The sequence below is a fragment of the Marmota flaviventris genome, chromosome 8, assembly GCF_047511675.1.
Source record: "Marmota flaviventris isolate mMarFla1 chromosome 8, mMarFla1.hap1, whole genome shotgun sequence".
Taxonomy (NCBI): domain Eukaryota; kingdom Metazoa; phylum Chordata; class Mammalia; order Rodentia; family Sciuridae; genus Marmota; species Marmota flaviventris.
In genome coordinates, this window is record NC_092505.1 from 50,477,153 (window position 1) to 50,500,207 (window position 23,055).

A 23,055-nucleotide genomic window follows, 5' to 3' on the forward strand; every position below is an offset into this window, starting at 1 on the left:
TAAGTTGGATATATAGCAGATGAGGGGAAAGAGGAGCGGTATGTGAATGGCAAGGGGCTGTAGAAATACCTGGAAATGCTTGGTGTGACCAGGTGTGGCAGACACAGATACTTTCTTGTTGCCCATGATGGTGTTGATGGTTGAACTTTTACCAACATTAGGGTAGCCCACCTGGAAGAGACTCAGAAATTACTGAACAGGCATAGTAGTTACCAAAGACCCAAAGATAGTACATAAATGGCGGCAAGACTAGCATAAGCATCTGGTTACTTTAAAAGATTGTTTGAAATAGATGCTTTGTGTGTTCCTTGACCCCCCCTTTCTCCTGCAGTTTGGGTGGGTTTATTCAGTCTCACCTCCCTCCATGATGAATAGCTAAGTTATACAAACTGTATTTCTATAGCTTTTGCTGTTAACCTAAGTAAATCTCACTGCCCCATTTACAGGCATTTCACTGTTTCCACTGCATCTTCCATAAGGAGGTGAAGATGAGTACCAGACAGACATTAAATCACAATATGATTATTTCAAATTTTCAATAACTGTTTAGTTTGGGCCCAGCAGAATGCCTGGCCTGTAGCAAGTGATCAAAAAATGTTTTTAGAATTGGTAAATTAACCTTTTTCAGGATTTCTTTTAATATCTTTATTTATTTACTTTTTTTTTTTTGAGAGAGAATTTTTTAATATTTATTTTTTAGTTTTCGGTGGACCCAATATCTTTATTTTTATGTGTTGGGGATCGAACCCAGCGCCTGCACATGCCAGGTGAGCACGTTACCGCTTGAGCCACATCCCCAGCCCTATTTATTTACTTTTATGAGGTGCTGAAGATTGAACCCAGTGCCTCACATGTGCTAGGCAAGCACTCTACCATTGAGCTACAACCCCAACCTGCTTTTTTAGGATTTCTACTATGGCTTTTTCACATATGGATTTTATTATGTTGAAGTTGTTTAGTTATTTTGCAGTACTAGGAATTGAACCCAGGGTCTTGTGCATCCTAAAGAAGTGTTACACTGAGCTATATCCCAAGCCCTATTTTCAGTATTTCTAGAGTAACACACTCAGAAAGTGAGAGAGGCTGTTTTTTTTTGTTTCATTAAATGAAAAACACTTGTAGAAAAGCTGAGCTTTCTGATGCATGCAGAAATTAATTTTTAGTAATAAAACACAGAACGAAGCCTTAAAACTCCAAGAAATTAAGTAACTTTTCCAAAGTTAGTCTACTGCATGACTGGGAAAAATGTCAATTGCTTTTGTCATTTTAAGCAAGTTTCTATTGTTGTTGTTGTTGCAGGGCCAGGGAAGTAGGTTGAGTGGAGCTACAGAAGGTTCAAACATAATTAGGATTAGCTTTACTTGGTATGCAGGCATGCAACTTAAGAGCCCCAAGACTCCAAACCCACCATGACCTCCCTTCTTCTACTCTTTGTTCTCCTGGATAGAAGATCTTTATAATAAACACCTTCTCTAACGTCTTACATTTCTTTAGCTAAGGCTGGGGCCATTTAGAGCCATGCTGTTTCCCTTTGGGGTATAGGGACTTTCACAGCCTCTGGAATTAGGATATATATATATGCTGGAATGTGATCTATTTTCTCCTTTGTGCCATGCAGTGGTTACACAACTAAAGCATCTGTCATGTTTTGCCTGGCCAAGATGTTGGAATTCTCCCAAATATGCATCTGGAACATTTACAGTTTAAGTTGGCAAGGACCTCAAGATGCCAAAAGAATACTGAACTAGATATTAAATGCTTTCATTTTAGTTTCTCTTGGTAATCTGCAAGTCATTAAGAGTTGAACTGGAAGGAGATTGGATAATATATTTAACATAATAAGTGTGTAACTAATATAAGCCTTGAGGGAGTTCACCCCTCAAGCTGGGCTCTGGCCAACACACTGCTTCATTCCATGATGCCAGTGGGCAATAAGATGGCTCCTTATGATGCCAGAAGACTAACTGCTCTTTGGGGTCCTTGTGTAGCTAACAAAGGATGGGGAATAGACACTTAGGTAGTAATAATTTAATGATGTATTTCATCTTACCAGTCCAACGGTAAGTTGTCCATCTTTCACCTTCTTCCCAGTGTGCAGCTGCTTAAAGAGTTCCAGTAATTCCTGCTTTGACACCAAGTGGCTAAAATTGTGTATCTGCCTCCTCTGTGGGGTTTTCCTTCCCTGAGCCTCAGAATCCACAGTGCAGCTTTTCTTCCAGCCCTGAGCATGGGCTTCTTCGTCAGGGCAGCTATCTTCTGAGCATGTCTGCCAATCTTCCTCCTCTTCCTCTTGACAGTCCTCATATTCACTATCATCTTCATCACTAGAGGAATCATTAAATGAGAAAGAATCCCTGTCTGGGAGATGGTCGGTCTCTCTGTGTGGAATTTCATTCTCCTCAAAACTAGAGTTTTCGGACTCAGATGTGTTGGCTTCTCCAGCATCTTGGTTCACTTGTTCCTGCTGAAAAAAAAAAAAAAAAAAAAAAAAAAAAAAAATCACAAAATTTCAGAAGTGTATAGCTGCACTTTACACTTTAGTGAAGGTACTCAATGAGCCGGTTATGTAAGTAAGACGAACAGAGGACAAGAAAATTATGCTGGAGACTGGAAAAGGCAAACACAAGGAGGAGGGAAAGTAAGCCTTTCCATGCAAGGATGTGCAGCAAGTTACCAATAGTGGTGCACTCTGGGAGGGCAGGAGTAGCAGATCTTCACTTTTTACCATATGAATTTCTGCATAATTTGAACTTTGTACAAATGTTATGAATTACTTTTCTAATTTAAAATAAATCTTAAAGCAACTGAAAAATCCTATGTTAAGATGAACTCTTTAGCAGTACATAATTTTGCAGCGGGCTGTAGAATAAAAGCATTTTTCATTAACAATAAAACATTTTAACATTCTCCTTTCTGAACAAAGCAAGAAACTTTTGAGCTTCGTTTACATTTCTTAATGTTTAACGAAAAATGGCTATTCTTTTTTGTCTGTGGTGCTAGGGATGGAGCCCAAGGCTGTGCCCATGCTAGGCAACTGCTCTCACTGGGACATTCCCAGCCCTGCTACTCTTTAAGTGCCTTTAATTAGTCAAAAAGTACCATGGAGCACAGACCCCTGAGTGTGAAATGCAGAAGTAGCAAAACTTCAATCCAGAAGTTGATGATTCATTATCAATGAAAGATTTCCTTTGGAAAAGAGAAAGATAAAAATCACTACTCATGGGTGAGTTAATTCTTCTGAATCCCTCTTGAACAACATAGCAGATAGGAAGTTCTACAGTAGCACTAATTCTTACCTACAAGTGTGAAGTGGTTAGATTTGAAAGTGACACATGTTTTATATCATTTCTAAGTTGATTTAATACTAGAATGAGTAACAGCCACCAAGGAGGACACAGTCAAACAGGTATCCTAAAAGTTAGGAAAGAAGAAAGAACAACAACATGTGAGGAAAAATAGATATGATTTCACAATGGCCACTCAAAAAGAAATCTGGCCTGTAAGAGAATCCTAAAATTAGAAATAATTTTTATGATATATAAGCAATGAATCTAAAGAAGTCAGTGTGTCCTCACTGTGATCTTTTCTGAATCATTTTAAAATATGAAAGAAACATAAAAACAAGAACGTGAACTACAAATCAAGAAATGTGTGGTAGAAAATCTGGCTAGAAGCAGTTCAGCTTTAGAAAAAATGCTAAAGACAACAAAAGGACTTTGTAATAATTATGTTAAAAATTAAAAGAATGAGAAAGTCAAGCCTTTGGACAATGCAATTAATAGATGACCCAGAGAATTGTATTCAACTAAAAAGAGTCATATATATTTAAATAAGAAGGGGTTGAACAATTAGAGGAAGAACCAAACTCTTCAGAAAGGCAAATAAGCAGTAAGTTTTATATTCAATACCCAATTAGATATGGCTACTGATATGAAAACACAACCTGAGAAATCATGGAGAAGAGATTTTAAAAGACTTGGGAGGAGCAAATGGCACATCATTTTAAAAATCAGAAAAAATATCCATAAGTTAAGCACTGTTAATGCATAGGCTATTAACTGAAAAAGTCCACAAATTAGTTGATGAGCCTTAAAAATAAGACAGACATCAATAGGAAGCATCCATGGTTTCCTGAGAACACATCATGTAAACAATTTCATTTCTCTCTAGAATCTATTACTTAGAAGAATGTTAAAGACATAATTTTTTTTTTCCATTTCTGATAGGGTTATTGACTTGTTTTATCAGGACAGAACCATAAAGTGATAAATATTTAGTTAAACATTTCTTTAAGACACTGACTTCCAGGACAGATTTGAAACAACAGAAATAGTGGGCACGTAGGCAAAAGACGGAGCCCAATTGCCAGAGAGTAGGAAGTACCTGCATGCTGCTGAGAAGACTTAATGAACAAAATATGTAATGTGTTTGGAATAACAAGCCTGGTAGGGAGTAACATTCTATTAATATCACTTTTATGGGTTAGTTTTTATTTATTCTTGTGGAGTATGTTTATCTTCACCACATAAAAATGCTGAAGGTATAATAACTCTGGAAGCTAGGCAGGAGGTCTGCAAATGGAGGCTAGCCTTAGCAACTTGGTAAGATCCTGTCTCAAAAAAAAGCTTGGTAGAGAGTGATTAGTAGGTCAAGAAAAGGTCACAGAACTCCTATCTCTGGTTTGATTATGTTTAAAAATGTTATCAATGACTTAGAAGAATATATAGACTATACAGAAGTGTAAACACACAAAGTCTGCAGATGATTCAAAGCCAGAATGAGAGAAAAGAAAAACTGCCCTTTAAAAAATAAACTCTACCTTGATCCCAAACCATTAATGTTACTATCCCAAGTTGAGGTAAAAGCAAACTTTTTCCACATGTAAAAATAGTTTGCTAAATTCTCTTTTTAAAAAACTATTTGAGAAATTCAGTTGACCACAGGTTAATATAAGCAAACAGCATAATATAACTCCTGGAAGCAGATGAAATTAACAGAAAGTTTGAATTAATAAAAGTATCCTGATGTCAAAAAATGTGCACCTTTCTGTATATGCTCTGGGCAATATACAGAAGTATACTTCTATATATACTTCTGAGTAATACTGCCAATTTTAATCATAATCCTGACACAAGCAGATAGGCATTCAGAATGGGGGCTCCAAAGAGGGTGTCTATGAAGAATTTAACAGCAGATATTACAGTGTGTAGTCAAGGGAACCAAGAGGACACAGGACAAGTGCTCAGATCAAAGATTAAGGGGGCTAACACAGCTTCACTAAGGGAAGAACTTTCTGAATTTAGGGATTGAAAAGGAATGAGCTACCTGGTCTTGGGACCTTGTCATTGAAAGCAGTCACATAGAGGTAACATGACTAACAAGACGGTGAACTGGAGGTTAGAGCTTGCTAAATTGTAAGTACACCCAGAGGAGGGTGCTGTATTCAAAGAACCTAGCTGCATACCCACTAAATGGATGTGTGATCGACAGGAGAAAAGGAAAGGATAATAGGGGAAAAAAACATTTACTTGTAAATGTCTATTAATATAAAACATGAGTCTATTAATTTCTTCTCATAGTTATTATCTTATTAGGAAAAAAGCCCTATTTTTGTAAAATTTGGGTTAAAAGATTAAGGAAATAAGAGGGTATATCTAAGTTTAGGGTTAATTTCTTTGTTTTCAAAACAAAGTCAAGGGATTCTGATCAAACCCTGAGATGTAACTACATCTTTCTGTTCTAATTTCTCTTAGAAGTAATTACAAGGTCATTATGAGACTTCCTATAAAATGTCTTATTTAAAAAGAAAAAAATTTAAAATATCAGTGTGCAACAATAGGGATGTTAGAATATTTTAAAACTACAAAAAAAGTAATTTTATGATTCACTCTTCTATTGGTCATCCTACTATTAGTATTTAGGGGGAAAAACCCTGAAAAAACAAAACAGTTCCCACAAATCTCCAATGGGAAAAACAAAACACCAAAATTCTCCCTGCAAACACCCTGAAAAAGTGCTCCAGGTTACCTTAGAGTCCTCATTCAACTGAGCAGGTTCAGCCAAAGCTGACCAGAAAATAACCTTCACATCTTCTTTTTCAAAGTACGCGGCCCAGGCACTCCGCTGCTCAGCAGTCAACAAGTCAGCCTTGTTTATCAGAATAACATTCTCCTTCTCAGCATCTGTCTCTTTCACATAACATTCCTAGGTGAGACAAGAACACTCAGAAATATCTCTTCAAACAAGTAAAATATTAGTTTAGGTATTTTAAAGATCCCCAATAAAAGTGTTTTTTAAAATTGCACCCCCTCCACAGTAAATCACTTGCTAATTTAAAGATTTTAAATCTTGGTACATTCTATTAATTAATCTTTCATTAAGCTTTGAAAAGAAGTTTCATGATTAAGATTTTTGTTACTGACTAGTTTAAAAAAAAATCTGTATAACTATGGTTCTCAATTGAAATATGCACACCTCACAAAATATAGTGTTTTATTAGTTTAAATCTGTAATATATCATTTCATGTAATCTTTATACCTTAGTTACTACACCCTGTGAAATTTTATAAACATAATTTACTTGTAAAATACTACAGGAAATAATAACTGAGGTGTAAGAAGGGAAAACTTAACAACATGGATTTAAAAGTGAAGTGAATGGAATATGAAAAAATAAGTAAAATGTTATTTCCATTGGTGTCTCTTGAAAAATGGGAAACTGGCAAATGTCTATTAATAAAGTAGCTTCTGAACTAAAAGCTAGAAAACTCATGCAAGTGTTTGTGCCTTCCTATAAATGGAACAATTGTTTCAGAAGAGAAAACATCTGTCTAAACAGTGGCATTATGCAAGCTCCTGACCTTGGGAGGAGAGAGAGGCCTAAACAAACAAAGCTAATGAGTACAGAATGCTTGCCTACAGGGATTGCTGTGAGTGATGCTGTCTTTCTTTGCTACCCCAAAGGTGTTGAATTGAACTTTTATTTATTTATTTTTTGTTCTTTTTAGATATACATGACAGTACAGTGTATTTTGACATATTACAGATAACTTATTCTTTACTTACCAAATCTTCGCATCTAAACAGCAGTGGGTTTCGAGCATCTACTATCTGGACCACAATATCACTAGGAAAAAAAAATAAGTGAGAGAATCTAATCATTGTGAAGTGAAAGGGGTTGCTGCCCATATATCGAGGGAAGAGTAGCAAACACTTTCCATATATTAACCACTTGATACATATTTTAAAAGCACTATTATTCCCAGTTTGTGTGAGGAAACTGAGGCTTATAGTTAAGACCTATAGCCTAGGACCAGCTATAAGCAACTGAGCCAAAACAGGAACCCAGGCAGTTTGGACCAGGGGTTATGCTCTTAACCATAACATTCTACCATTCTAACAATGGCTTAGAGAGGCTCAGGCGGCATTTCATTGCTAAAACTTCCATTATAATTTCTATTAAACTCTCCTGGTAAGATAAAAGAGTATTCCACATAGTCTACTCCAAGTTGAAGTCTAAATATTCAGTTCCTAATTTTCATTCATATTAAAGCTTCAAAAGAAAGCTAATAAATCACTTGCTGACAGCTACCTCTATAAAAGCCAAAATCTTATTTAAACCCAGGACTACCACAAAGCCAACAATCACTCAACAGTTCTAAGAACATGCTTCAACAACAAAACTGTAAAATATCAATTTAAGTTGCCATACTGAGCAGGAATCAGGAGTTCAACTTCTTCCATCATACAGAAGAATATGTAGCAATAAAAAAACTCTCTGTAGTCCTTGAATCCCTCACAAATTAGAGGGGATTGCAGCAGCCTTCCATGGCACTGCAACACTGCAACATTTTTCTCCTCAGAAAAGATCCTCTGCTTCTCTGGGAAGTGCCTCCCTCCTACTCTCCCTCACTCCAGTCTCTGTGGCTAGCAAGATGTTCTAAGGGCCGGCTGTTACTGCCAATGGAAAGAGAAGCTGCAGAGCTATCACCATCTTATAGCACTCTCCCCAAATCCTAATTTGGAAGATCAACCTTTTCTAAGGTAACTCTTCGCAACCATACTAAATACCAAGGAATCAAGGTTACCATTTAGGGGAGGGCTTTGACAGTGAAAGTGCATCTCCCCCCCCCCCCCAACAACAGTCAAAATTTTAGCATAACCTTGTGATTCAAATTCAAAGAATTCCTAATTTTTGACAAATTGTTTTTAAGTTGTCTTAGCTGGCCCCAGAATTTCCTTTCTAAGGTAACATCTCACTTGCAAACTGAATTAAGCTGAATGTCTGAAAAAAAAAAAAAAAAAAAGGGACAAAGCCTAATAAGGTAAAACCACAGGGTCTATAAACATTACATCTATCAACTAAACATGCAGACAGGATAAATGGTTTCAAAACACCAGAAGGAAAAGAAGACATTTTAAGCTAGCTTATTTCATGCGCTGATTAGGATACCAAGTGCCAACTGTGTAGCAGGAAACATTTGTGAACACAGTGGAAACGCCTTATCTTACTGGAATACAGTGTGCTGCCCCCAGTGCCTCAGCAGTTTCCTGCATTTCAATGGCATGTTATACATCAAATCTTTTCTGATAACTACTGTTGAAATTAAAGAGGCAGATGGCTTAGCCAGCCTGTTAGCAAACAGGAGACATCTGCTGTAGAGAAGTCATCAATAAATATTTCCTGTTCAAGATGTGGTAGTAGTCACTTTATTAATAACATTTCTGTGTAGCTCAGCTCTATTTTCATGTGATATAAACTATATTCCCTGAGTTAGAAATACACTGTTATTAAAAAGAGATAAATCAAATAAATCAATAAAAATATCAGAGCAAGTAATTCTGTAATTCAACTAAAGCTAGGGGTTTGAACAAGTGTGGACATACTCTGGAGAAACCAACTGCTATTTTAGGGGCATACAAAGTATGTCAAGAGCCTTCCTGTTGAACATGGATAACTGAATACATATAGCTGCCTCTGCTTCCTCTCAAAATGTAAAATCTAAAAGCAAATGATGAAACTCATTAGAACAAGGAGAAAGAAAGAATAGCAGCAACTAAAAAATACTAAACAGTGAGAAAGCTCAGATTAGAAACATCAGCTCTCTTTAGGATAGAGAATGAGATATGGGACCAGAATCACCTTCCCACTTAGCTCCTGGTTGGCTCCACTGTACCATTCAGCCAGGCAACTGCAACTGCAATCCAGCCCATAGCTCCCATTCCTCCACCCCAACAGTAGAGGGTTAGCATTTACCATGGAGAAAAGAATCTAAGAGGCTCTCGGACTGGGACTTTAGGCACAGGAGAAGGTGAGAAAGAGGTGTCATACATAAAAAAGAAAATGAAACATAAGCCTACATACTGAACTGTGAGGATGCCCAGCCTCCTGGCATCATACCACTCTGTTTGGCCCCATTCTCAGAAAAAGATCATTCTTCACATTAAGAAAATGGTCTTACAGAAAAAAGGCCAACAGGAATATCTTGGGATATTCCAACCAAATATAATTGATCCCAGCAAAGTCACCTCAGAGAGGTTCACCACTTGGCAAACTCTACCCAAACAGGTAGGTCAATCAGCTTTATAATGCTTCACCCTTAAATATGAAGGGATGGAGCTGAGGATATAGCTCAGTGATTGAGTGCTTGTGTAGTATGCAAAAGGCTCTGAGTTCAATCCCCAGTGCTGCAAATAAATAAGAATGGACAAAAACCATCACTAGACATACGGGAAAGGCCTTGTACGTGAACATCAGAAACCAGAATAAACAGAATAAAAGAAACAGAGAAGACAGGAAATACAAAAGTAAGAGAAAATCTAAAATAAATACTGTAAGTATGTGGGAGGAGGTTGAAGGTGCAGCACTGCAGAGCATGTTAACAATTCTTTCTTTTAAAAAAGAAAACAGGCATTCTCAGCAGCACACACCCTCAACTGCTAGTGAAGCACTGAAGGAGATATGAATCCATTTTGCTCTGCACAAGTTCTCTAGAACAATACTAGACTTCCCAAGCTCCACTCAAGCCTAACTGAGTAAAAGGGGCCTGTATGGACTGCCACCCACAGCAAGCTTCTCCTTTTTACACATTACTATTCTGACTTTTTCATATCCCAGCCTATCAGCCCTCTATCTGCCCCTGGAAAGCAGGAGGTGGGGCACCTAAAAAATTGAGACATAATTCATGTATCATAAAATTCACCCTTTTAAATGTACAATTCAGTGATTTTATCCATACATATCTGTAACCATCACCACTAATTTCAGCATATGTTCATCATCCTTAAAAAAAAAAAAAGTGATTTTTTTACAAGTTTTATTCAAGTCTCATTTTCTTGGTAACAATGCTAAATGTGGGAATATTTTTTCCTGAGAATGAACCAATTAAAGCATCCTATTTCATGGGTTAAAAAAAAATACAGACAGAAGGTTCACCATATTAAGTATTAAATTCATTTATGGAGTCCTTGAAAATAACTAAAAAACTCTTTTTAGTAAAACAGAAACCTTCTAACTATACTAAGAGGTGATATTAGAGGAAAGTGATTTTATTAACTTTTAACAGTTAGGAATTCTCAAGAGTACATGGAAAAGAATGAAAATTTCCCATACTCAACTTATCAAACCCCTTTTTTAAAAAGCCCAGTTTAAAAAAAAACCAAAAAAACAAAAACCTCACCTCTCGATTTCCCTGGATTCACATCTGCTCCTTTCTCTGCTTTGGCACAGCCCATGGCCTTTCTATCTGTAACATAGCAGGAATCTTGCTCCTTTTGTATTTTACTAGGTACTGAGTTCTGAGTTCAAGGACCACACTGTGTTCATCTGCATGCCCCTGGTGCCTGACACTTTGCTTGGCGTTACATTGAATTCCATAAGACTGCTGAAATGAGCTCTCACTTGGCTCTTCCCATAACATGCACACTCTTTACAGGCAAGGAACTACCCTTTTTTATGCCCATATTTTCCAAATACCAGAAGAATTCAGAATTCACCTTAACAGAAAACATTCACTGTTCTTATACACCAGTCAACGTACTCCTATAAAAGCAATAAAAAACCACTGTATTTTAAAAAATATATAGTATCATGTTTTCAGTTTATTATAATTCTCTATAGCTCTTTGTATAATTTAATCCCACTTCCCCAACCCAGAGCATGGGTATATATCAATATCCAAATCTAACACAACTACCATATTTTATTACACAAAAGAAAATGGCGACTCACCTTCTCTCGATGACCCTCCAGAGTTGGCGCCAAAAGTCCAAATTTCGTTCAAATGGAGTCAATATTAACTTTTGTTCCTCTTCTAGCCTGGCTTTAGAATGAGAAGTTTATATCTTTGCCAGATTATCACAGAACTGTCTTAGGCAGTATAAAGGTTCAAATTCATTACATTAAAATGTAAGTACACAAATATGATACCAGTATTATTATATGCCGCTTGGTGAATCAATATAGATAAAAATTTATTCATATCATACTTCACCAAATTCAAATGTTATCTGTAAGCTATTTAAATCCTGAAAGTTTCTCTCTCACACAAAATCACATATTTCTCACACAATTCTTATTGGAAGAATGCTGAGGAGAGCAGTGATCAACTGCAGGGAACCTGATAGCTGCATAGGGGAATGAAAGAAAACCAGGCTAGGAAGTAAACAAAGCCACCAACCCATCTTTGTGCAAAGATGCACAGGCACCTAGTAATGCTCTATTTGCATATGTTACAGAATGGACTTTCAAGTAGAACACTACCATTTCCCTTTTAAAGAAATCAAGACTTCAAAAGGCAAAGAGTAATACAAGCACACCAAATGCTTGAACTCAGGGTTTCAAAATAAATCCTTAAGAGTCTAACAACACTCACCGGACAAGCTGACGTCTCCATTTTAGGAAGTTATCTTTCTCTGCTTGTTTAAGTTCTTCTGGGCTAGTTTTTTTGTCCCAGTGTGGTCTGAAACAGAGAGAAAAAAATTCCATATAGAAGTTACCAAAATAAAACAGGGAATTTGAAAATAATGGCAGCTGAGGAAAAAAAGCATAAAAAATGTGAATAACTAAAAATTTTACACTCAGCCGCCCTGTATGGCATGTAGTGATCTAAATTTCTGCTCAACTCACCTCCTTGGTATACACAAGAACTGTCTGTTTTCTTCATGGAGTTTCTTAATTCTCTGGCTTTCTTCAAAAGATAGCAGTCCAGTTCTAGCCTCAGGGAGCACAAACTTAATATTAAGCTTTTCTGTTCACACAAAAGAAAAGTACTATTATTTAAGATGCACTCTAAATTACTGAGGGTAGGTCATTTTTATAAACTTGGGAAACTAACGATATGGAGCCTACATCAGAATTTAAACCTTATTCTTCTAGCCCTGAATAAGTTATAATTTCCAAATGAAGTTTTATACCAAGAGAGAAATTAAGAATTCTTCATAAAAGGACACCATTTCTAAAAGTATTAATTTTATAAAACTACATATGGTAAATATTTCATTGAAACAAAAAAGAATGGGGAAGGACTGGTAAAGATTCAGCACAACCAATTTCCTCCCTTTATATATGGAGAATAATTTTAGTCACTGGGAGTTGGTGAGTAGGCAAAGATTCAGGGAAAAGACTCGCTCCAGTTAGAACTGCTAAACTACTATACTGCTATAATTTATACAAGATATATTTTAAGTTGGAGACAAACACAATACCTTTATTTTATTTATTTATTTTTATGTGGTGCTGAGGATTGAACCCAGTGCTTCACACGTGCTAGGCAAGTGCTCTATCACTAAGCCACCACCCCAACCCCTAAACAAGATATTTATGATCAGCACTCACCATTAGTGGCTATATCATAAAAAAAAAGGCAAAAAGCCAAACCGACGTATGAACTACAGAGACCTCTACTCTAGGGCTCTACCTCTCTCTGCTCTCTGAGATGCTCTATGTCTCTCTCTTATTTTCCCCAACACAGCCACTACCTACTCAGCATCCATAGGCAGTGGTGACTGCACTGGAGACTGGTACCTGGGAAGCTAGCAAGCTTTTTTCTGAAATGGCAAGGGAAGGTCCTATTTCAAAGATAACCAAAAACCTCCTGCAGTCTACTGCCCTTATCAGACCACCACAATGCCATGTAGGCCCTTGCACAGCCCACTACCCTGGTTTACAGTCAACCCAACCACAATTCTTATCTATGTCATCCTTAATGACAGTCAAAACACAACTCTTTGCCCCATGCTCTCGATGCCTTTTTTTAACATTAACTTCTTCATGGTGGTCTGCCCCATCTGACATTCGCACTTGGCTCTGTCCACCCTCTGTAAACACTTTGGCCCTTTGATTTATGCTCTTTATCCCAGACCATCACCCACTTTGTAAATTCACTTCTTTTCCTATTTGGCTAAAACTGCATGGTATAGCCCTTCAACCATTCTCTAACCAAATTGTAAAGTTCTTCACTCCACTGCACCCACACACCAAAACTCCAACTATGCATTACCTTTCTCATTTCAGTAGCAATGCTATGTGAACTGCTGTAGGAAATGATACAATAATGCAGCTACCTGCTATTGCAAATGTACAGGCTCCAGAAGCAGCTAAGTCTTTGGGACTTCCCATAGAAGGAAGAAATCCTATATTTTTGGCTTATTTCTTCCATTCTCTAAATGGAAACTATTCTTTAAAGCCCCTACACCTCCTCCGCTCGATTCCTTTCCCAAGATAGCCTTGACATCAATGAAGAGAAAAACTGAAGCTACTGAATATGCACCCTCTTTTTTTGATACTGGGGATTAAACCCAAGGGTACTTTATTACTGAGCTACATCTCCAGTCCTTTTCATTTTTCATTTTGAGACAGGGTCTTACTATGTTGCCCAGGGTGGACTTGAACTTGCAATCCTCCTGCTTCAGTCTCCCAAGTCACTGGGATTACAGATCGTGTCCAGTAGCACTCTCTTACCTATACACTTCATGTATGCACCCACCTCTGGCTTCTTTCCTCCAGCCTCAGAGGAATCTGTGTTCCCTTCCTACATAAGTTCATCTGTCCAACTTCACTTTTGATCCTATTTTATTCCCATCTCCTTCCAGACTCAAACTTTGCTCCATCTCATTAATCTCTATGTTTTAAAAAATTAACATTTTAATTACAAAATCACATCATATAAAATTCTTTGTTAAAAAAATCAATATTTGTAAGGTAAACATTCTCTCTGACTTAACTCAAATTACCTCTTTATCTCTGCAATTCCATTTCCCTTCTTAAGGTTATCAACTAAATGTATAACTTTCCAATCATTTTTCTAATATTCACATACATATATAGATTGGCCAGTTTTAAAAGAAATACAAATAGTATTAAACTACATGTATCACTCTGTAAATTGATCTTTTCATGTGACAATAGGTCTTAGAGATCCTTCAAATTAATATCCAGGGAGATAATTCACTGTTTTTAATAGCCACACAGAATCTCAATTTCATAGTCTGTGTGTACCACAGTATATTTGGCCATTTTTGCTGTACTGGAACATTTAGCTTCCAAGTTTTCATAGTCAAAATACAGCATCTTTTGGGATCTTGTTAAAAATGGAAATTATTATGTTCTAGCCCACACTCGCTGAATCAAAATCTCTAGAGAAAGAACCCAGGAATTTGTTCATTAACAAGTTCTGAGAAACTCTGCTGCTCATTAATGTTTGAGAACTACTGCTCTATAATATATACTGAAAAGTAGACATGTTAAATTACAGAATTTGTACTTCAAGTTCCTAATAGCTCCTGTCAAATTAAATGTTGTCTTTTCACCCCCACTATAACCTATGGGCATACTAATATTAAGTTTGACTCTACACACACACACACACACACACACTCTCTCTCTCTCTCTCCCCCCCTCCCCTAATAAACTAAAATGGTTCTGGCAAAGATCACTAAAGACTTTTTAAAAAACAACTTTATCAAGATATAATTCACGAACCATACAAATCATCTGTTAAAAGCACACAATTCAATGATTTCTAATATACAATATATAGTCATGCAACTGTTACCACAATCAATTTTAAACATTTTCATCACCCCAAAGAGAAAATTTTACCTGTTGATACTTCTCATTCCCTCTCAGGTAACCACTAATCTATTATGTCTCTGTAGGTATGCTTACTCCAGACTTTTCATATATATGGGATCATATAATATGTGATTTTTGTGTCTGGCTTCTTTCACTGAGTATGTTTCAAGGCTCCTGCATGCTGCATCATGTATCAGAACCTTCTTCCTTTTATGGCCAAATAATATCCCATTGTATAGGTGAACCACATTTCGTTTAATCATACATTAATTTAAGGAGACTTCAGTGCTTTATTCTTGACTCTACTCTTTTTCACTTACTCCATCCCTTCCATCAAGTCTGGTTTATTTTGGCTTCTAATGTTCTTGTTCCTATTTTGTTCTCTACTATTCTACTTCAGTTCTGACTTGCTTCTCTTATTGACTAAAGCAAGTCTCCCAATGCATCTTTCTTCCTTAGAAATCCATCACTGATCTTTTAAAAAATAAAATTTGGTGCAGCCATTATGGAAACTAGTATGGGAGTTCCTCAAAAGGTTTAAACTAGAACTACTGTATGATACAGAAATTCCATATGCAAAATAAATGAAAATTCACAATATCCAAGATATGAAATCAACCTGTGATTATCAATGAATGGACAGATAAGGAAAATCTGGTATACAGTCAGTTCTGTATGAACTCAACCAATTACAGGTTGAAAATATATGAGGGCTGGGGGTGTAGTTCAGTCACAGGGTGCATGCAAGAAGCCCTGGGTTTGAATCCCAAAAATGCAAACAAACCAAACCCCAAACCTGAAAACTTTCCAAGAAAAGCTAATATCACATCTGTTCTACACACAGAGACTTTTTTTTCTTATAGTGTAATAACTACTTATATAGTATTAGGTATTACAAATAATCTACTAATGACTTAAAGTATGCAGGAGGATGTGCAGAGATTATAGGCAAATACATTTTATAAAAAGAAGGAGTATCAATGGGGGGGGGGGGAGTCCTGAAACCAATCCCTACAGATATCAAGGACAACAGTATACATACACAAACGAACATTATTTAGCCTTAAAAAAAAAAAAAGAGAAGAAAACCCTGACACTTGAAATAACAGCAAACTGGAAGAACATTATGTTAAGTGAAATAAACGAGGCACAGAAAGAAAAATACTGCATGAGCTCACTAATATGTGGAATATGAAAAAGGTGAGCTCACACAAGCAGAGAGAATGTTGGTTATCAGGAGTTGTGGGTGGAGGAAATAGGAAGATGCTGGTCCAAGGGTATACAATTTCAATTAGTAAATAAATTCTGGAGATCTAATGTTTCTCATGGTGACTATAATTAGCAATATTGTACCATATACTTGAAATTTGCTAAAAAAGTAGATCTTAAATGATCTCACTGAATATACACAAAACTAGTGAGGTGATGGATCTGCTAAATAGTTTGATAGCAGATATACACATATATCATATATACACATAACAACAACAACAACAAACTTGCTGTACACCATAACTAAACAAAGTTGGGGGGACCCCAAACAACAAATTAATCAAAACCACTAGACAATGAAATCTAAAACTATGTTGTTCACTTGCTTAAAACCTTTAAGGCTCCCTTAAGTCTTTATTCTCCTCAAAATCTGCCCCTTGTCCACCTCTTCAGTGTCTGTGTTCATTACAGCCTGCCCCTTCGTGTCAGTAAAGTCAAACTTCTAATCTTTTTCTGAGTAAAACAGGCTGGTGCTTCCCATCTTGCCTTGAGTCCTCTGCCTGCCTGTGTATAGATACCTGTGTTATCTCCTCTGTCCTTTTAGTATCTACTCAATATACAAGACTCAGCTCTAAGGTTAGAGTTTCCTTGACTGGACTGTCTTCCTTCAGATAGAAATGATTATTAATTCAATCTTTTATGACCCTATTGTCTTTTATAGACTTGTTTCATAGCACCCAAAACAAAATCTTTTTAATTTATTTTTTGGTTCATAAAGTCTTTTTTTAATTGCTATATTATAATTTTATATAACAGTGGCATTCATTATGCCATAGTCATACATGCATATAACATAATCTGGTCAATCTCATTTTCCAGTATCAAAACAAAATCTTGCTAAAACAAAATTTATCTTTTAACACTATACTCTGAGTAGTCAGTACCTAGTAGTCAGTAAGCCTGAGAGTAAATGTTCAAAAAAGCGTTTGAGCCGCGTGCAGTGGCGCATACCTGTAATCCCAGCAGCTAGGGAGGCTGATAGTAGGATTTTGAATTCAAAGCCAGCCTCAGCAATGGGGAAGCGCTAAGCAACTCAGTGAGACCCTGTCTCTAAATAAAATACTAAATAGGGCTGGGAATATGGCTCAGTGGTTGAGTGCCCCTGAGTTCAATCCCTAGTACTCCCCCACGAAAAACAAAACAAAAAACAAACAAACAAACAAAAAAAACCATTTGAACAAATGAAGAATGATTTGCTAAACAACATAATAACATTTAAAAGACATTTATAGTAACAAGAAGAGGAATAGAAATAATAGTTTATAATACTATTTTATAAGAGTGCCAGGTACTCTCCTAAGTTAAAAAAAAAAGGAGAGTAGTGAATAAAATTATGTGCATGCAAAAATTGACCAAAATGCATTGGCTGGTGCTTTAAAAACAGTCAAGACTGGCATGGTGACACACCTTTGTAATACCAGCAACTCAGGAACCTGAGGTAGGAGATGACAAGTTTAAGGTCAGCCTCTGTAACTTAGCAAGGCCCTAGGAAAATCCTGTCTCAAAAGAAAAAATTTAAAAAATGGGCTGGGGATGTGGTTCAGTAGTTAAGCACCACTGGATTTAATTCCCAGCACCAAAATAAGGAAAACAAAACCCAAAAACCAAACAAACAAAACAAAACCCACAGTCAAACTGCCTAACAATAGCAAGGATGGAATTTTATTTTTTAATAATGATGTCAGAAAACAATTTCTGGAGAATGCCATATTGTTGACTGGTCATTTTTACTATGAGAGGTTGAATTTCTTGAACTCGATATACCAAGTATAAGAAGTTTAAAGTTATGAGTTTAGCAGAGTCTCAAACACTTCCCAGTAAAACATATTTGTATCTAGACAGCAAGGTGATATGTGACTAGTGTTACATACACTCAGGAATAAACAACTTACCAGCTATGAACTCTGTTCCTGCAAGTTCTGCAGTCGCAAGAAAGTCATCAAGAGAGCTCTGTTCAGTCACAGACTGAAGATTAAGACGACCCCAATCATAGCCATCATTGAGTTCACTTGTGTGCAACTATGAATAAAACACAGGGTAAGAAATAAAGCTGCTCTCTTCTGCTCTTGACATCCAAACAGGCTCTAAATGTCTTTGCATTTGTTCTGTGTTCAAGATCACAATGTTCTGTGATCTTGAGGGTACTTTAGCCCCTTTCAAAACTATACAACTAACAATCAACACTTAAATAAGCACTTTTTAATCTCATGGTAAGTACTTCCTCTTCATCATTTATTTAATTTTCAGAGTTTTCTGAAGTGAATTTTATTTTATCTCATTTTCTGATTAGGAAAGTGAGATTTAAAGACAAAATAATTTGCATTTAGTTTCAAACTAAGTGGTATATATAGAATTTGAACCCAGACTGTCCAACTCTGCCAGTCACCATTTTTTGATAGACCACAATAAGAAATACATTTTACACAGTGACCCAAAGGTGTGTGACACATAGGGAGCTAAGTGTATAAGTACTATTAATTACTGTAAAATGTAAATAAAAAAATCTAGAAACAAAAGTTATCACATACAATACTAATATTTCTTATTCTCTCTTACCAATGTTACTATTCAACTGATTTCCAGAGGGAACCCATAGTCTAATAAAAACACCAGCTATGTCCTTAGTACAGCTACAAATAAATAAAACAAAAAAGTTAAGGGTCCAAACTTAAGGGCCCTTAACTTTACTGATGCTCTGGGTCACAGCATCAGTAAATATTAGAATAAAGATTAGAATCTACATTCAATTTTCTACTTTCTAAAGGTTGCACATTAATAACGAGTTCCTTCAAAATCAATTAAAATTACTAGTAATCTAATGTCCACAGTAAGTCACACCTGATATGTACTGAATGCAGATTACTTTACAGCCTATATGGTTGTAACTCGGATGGCATGATAGTGGCACCAGGATAGTCAAATTCAGCACGTGGGAAAAAAATAACTTTAGCAGAGAATCTTACTGATCACTCAGTGATGTTCTCAAATACCTTGGAGAATAAATGACTTGAATGAGAAACAGAAACCAAACCATATTCACTTTTTAAGGGTCTTCCAGAGGCCTAGAGAAAAATTAGTGCTGTCACATCTTGGAAATAAATGGCTCATTAAACCCCCAGGGAGAAAAGAGAGAGAGAGAAGCACAGATCTAGGTTATTTTGTAGTACTCATGGTAACCCAATAGTTTTGGAGGCTCAATTCTTTAAACCAATCAGTTTTTAAATAAGTTTTCTTTTCTGCTCAGAAACTTCCAAGCATTTCTCCTATGGCTTGTCTCTAGAGCGAAAATCAAACGCATTTAAGACAGTGTGGCATCCGGGACTTCGCACTCTCACTCCAGCCTCGCGGTCATACCAGGTCAGCTTTCAGGCCTTTCCCTCTGGGCCCTGTGGCTGGCTAGGGCCTACTTCTCGGTCTGGCAAAAACGACAACTTGAAAACTGCTTAGGCATCACTGTGCAAAATTTCTGTGACTTCTGACCCCCAATTTTGTAGCACTCAGGCTCTCGAAACTACACAGAGTAAGTAAGATGACAGTGTCTAACTTACCCACGGGTCGGGGTGACGGTGGCTCCGGCTCTTCTGAGTCTGATGGCGGATAAGGGCCCGGCCCAGAGACCCATTGCCCAGCGCTCTCTTCCGACCCATAGCAATCCAGTCGTGGTACAAACCTCCCAGCGCGTGCCGCTTCCGGAATTCAAAGCTCTACTTCAGGAAGTTACGTTTGGGCGAGTCCAAATAGTTCAGGCCCAAAGATGAGAAGGAAAAGCGAAATGACTTGCTCCACGATGCTTTCCAGTATTATATAAAAGAAATTTAAAGATAATTTCTGGGTCTTTCCTATGAATGACCCTGTAAATATCTCAATTTGTATAGAATGATTCAGTCAAGAGAATGGTACATCCCAGACTTGTTCTTTAGTCTTTAGCGTCCGGCTGGAAACGAAGACAACTGGAAAATATGGCCGTTCACATTCAAGGTACGAACCCCGCCTCCTAGCTGGTTTCTTCGGGAGTAGGCGGAGACTCCAAAGAAGGGTGTGTCTGCGGCGGGCGAGTGGTGGAAGCGACTCCCACGCTTTGGTTTTCAACCAAGTGTGGAGTCCCGGAGGTTCAACCCAGAAACTAAATACATTTTTTGTTTACCTACGATTCCCTAGCTGCCTGAATGGGAGTTCGGAACGAGAAGTTGAATATTTCCAGAGTTTGGTAAGGTTTCAAGGAAATTAAGTTAGGGTCTGATGTCTGCTTTATTTCTAATAATAATAATAATAATAATAATAATAATGCTTAGAAGTTCCAGTTAAAATTTCATTAACATTTTTTTTCAATAGTTAAAGAGAAAACTGCGAGTTGGTTCCACTCTTCAAAGCCTGTGCTTTTGTTTCTCACTTTATTATTAATTTTATCTGTAACGCAAATATGAAGTCAATTTAGAGTGACGTGTGTAAAAGACATTCTCATTGATCCAGAAAACCGCTTCACTATTGTGATGCTCAGAGAAGAGAGTAGTTTTCCCGGGTCATAGATGAAATATATGCAGTGTCAGGAATCAAACCCACATCTTATCACTATTGTATAAATTCCTGGGAGGACTGGGGAATGAGGATTGTTAGCATATATTAAAAAAAAATAATAATAGGATCAAGTTAATGCATATGTTAACTAGCTGTATTTAGCTTTCCACTACCTATAGCACATTAAAACATGATGTACATCATACATATATACGTTTTGATCTGTCAGTTAAGACTTAAAAAAATAAAAATCACTGGATCAAGGAGCCGTCTCCACCTGCGCAGCAGGGAGGCTGAGGCAGGAGGATCATGAGTTCAAAGTCAGCCTGTACAACAGGGAGACGCTAAGCAACCCAGTAAGACCCTGCCTCTGAATAAAATAAAAAATTGGGCTGTGCCCCTGAGTTCAATCCCTGGTACACATCTCCCCCCCAAAAAAGAAACCATCTCATCTAGTACCTCTCAAAATTTAATGCATATATGAATCCCCTGGAAATTTCTTTTAAGTTTTTTAGCTGTAGTTGGACACAATATCTTTATTTTACTTATTTTATGTGGTGCTGAGTTTGGAACCCCGTGCCTCACATGTGCTAGATGAGCACTCTGCCACAGAGCCACAACTCCAACCCCCCCTGGAAATTTCTTTAACAAAGATTTTGATGAATAAGGTCTGGGTCTCTGTTTCTAACAAATTCCCAGGTAATACAGATGCTATGAGTAATACTTTGAGTTGCAAGGGTAGTCCACTACTTTCTAGTGCAGGCAAAGTCATTGAAGTGGGTCTGGCTAGAGCTCAATCACAGCAAGTTAACAGAGTTGGAACACTACTGCTTACCCATTTCTGGAATCTCCCAAGCTCTCCGTGTGCTGCACCTCATTTGGGAACTTTGGGAAATTCCCAAGGAATTTCTGACAAGCCCTGTGGTGCTTGGTAAGCCTTTGGGAATGTAGTGCTTACAGACAGGTAAAGGAATGCACCAGAACATGATTTCTCCCATTTGCCAACTTAGAAGCTATATGTCTTTAAAATATCTGAGAAGGAAGATGAGGAGAAGACACATAAAATAGAATTAGAGACAGCTCCTGAAATTCTTGCCAAAGCTGAGTGGTTAAAGATACCACTAACTCAAGAAATAAGGTTAAGTAGATTTTACATGTTACAACACAACAACAACAACATATGGTTTAGAGAAACATGCCATCTCTTCCTATAGGTCAATCACTAACTTGAGGCTTTACCCTAATTTCCTTTTCTAGATCTTGTCATCCAGGATTTTGAGAAAATAAACACTTTGGGTTTCTATTGTCATTCATTTAAGGGCTCTGAAATATCTTGACCAAATAAATCAGTGATAATGTAAGTAGAACTGGTGAGGAGTCAAATGTAAGATTAACTAGCAGAACTGATTCCCAGTTGACAAATAAGTGTGAAGCATAGCTTAATATTTTCCCAGAGGCATTACTCAAAGAACTGAGTGTCAGTTTTCTTATCTGGTTAATAGAGATAATAATGATAATCATAACTCCTGTCCAGCAGAGATAGCCAATGAGATAATGCTGCAAGATTGCTAGATTGCAAGATTCATTAGTGGGACGAGTGTACGATTTTTTTCCCACCAACTGAGCGATGCAGGTGAGAACTCTGCTGGATAATTAATTGTTAAGTGAGAAGGGCAAAGAGGAAAGAAATGGAGGGTGCTGATGAGAAAAAAATCACAGGACCCAGATCAAGGAATGAAGTACATGATTGAGGAGGGGAGTGATGATTGTGGTGAAGGGTTGAGTAAGACTCTGGATGAAGCTGTAGTGAGGGGTTGCAAAGATGAATGAGCCCAGGTCTCTGACTTCTAACTACAGAAGTGAGTCCACTCATAAACTTCAGGAACAACACAAATACCAGTGCCAGCCAAATGCCCCTGGTCTTTTTGTCACACCAATGGAAATACTCATCTGTTGGACTTATGTCTGAAGGATTGGTCAGAGTCTCCCAATCCCCCATATAATGAGGTCCTTCCATTGGAGCCGGAATTCTCTGAACAGCTGCCTCCTGGAGGAAGTTGCATTGATTTGGGGATTAGAAGTCTTGTATCTGGCTTCAAACAGTGACAGTGGGTGTTCCTCATTCATGGTGTTGCATAATGCTCGATTTACCTCATCTGAACAATATTCAAACCCCGAAACTCACGCCCAGAAAT

At 37.2% G+C, this 23,055-nt stretch overlaps 1 protein-coding gene across 1 annotated transcript in view; it reads right to left on the reverse strand.

Moving 5' to 3' along the window:
• Lsg1 (large 60S subunit nuclear export GTPase 1) overlaps positions 1 to 20,020 on the reverse strand; it is a 28,038-nt gene extending 8,018 nt beyond the window's left edge. Inside the window, exons 1-9 of the mRNA XM_027936148.2 lie at positions 19,894 to 20,020; positions 18,238 to 18,364; positions 12,128 to 12,248; positions 11,874 to 11,960; positions 11,231 to 11,317; positions 7,066 to 7,126; positions 6,028 to 6,204; positions 2,051 to 2,464; positions 70 to 171 (exon numbers count right to left, since the gene is read on the reverse strand). Coding sequence (XP_027791949.1) covers positions 70 to 171; positions 2,051 to 2,464; positions 6,028 to 6,204; positions 7,066 to 7,126; positions 11,231 to 11,317; positions 11,874 to 11,960; positions 12,128 to 12,248; positions 18,238 to 18,364; positions 19,894 to 19,992 — 1,275 coding nt within the window. The 5' untranslated portion in view covers positions 19,993 to 20,020. The remainder of the gene's footprint in view (positions 1 to 69; positions 172 to 2,050; positions 2,465 to 6,027; positions 6,205 to 7,065; positions 7,127 to 11,230; positions 11,318 to 11,873; positions 11,961 to 12,127; positions 12,249 to 18,237; positions 18,365 to 19,893) is intronic.
• Positions 20,021 to 23,055: the final 3,035 nt, after the last annotated feature.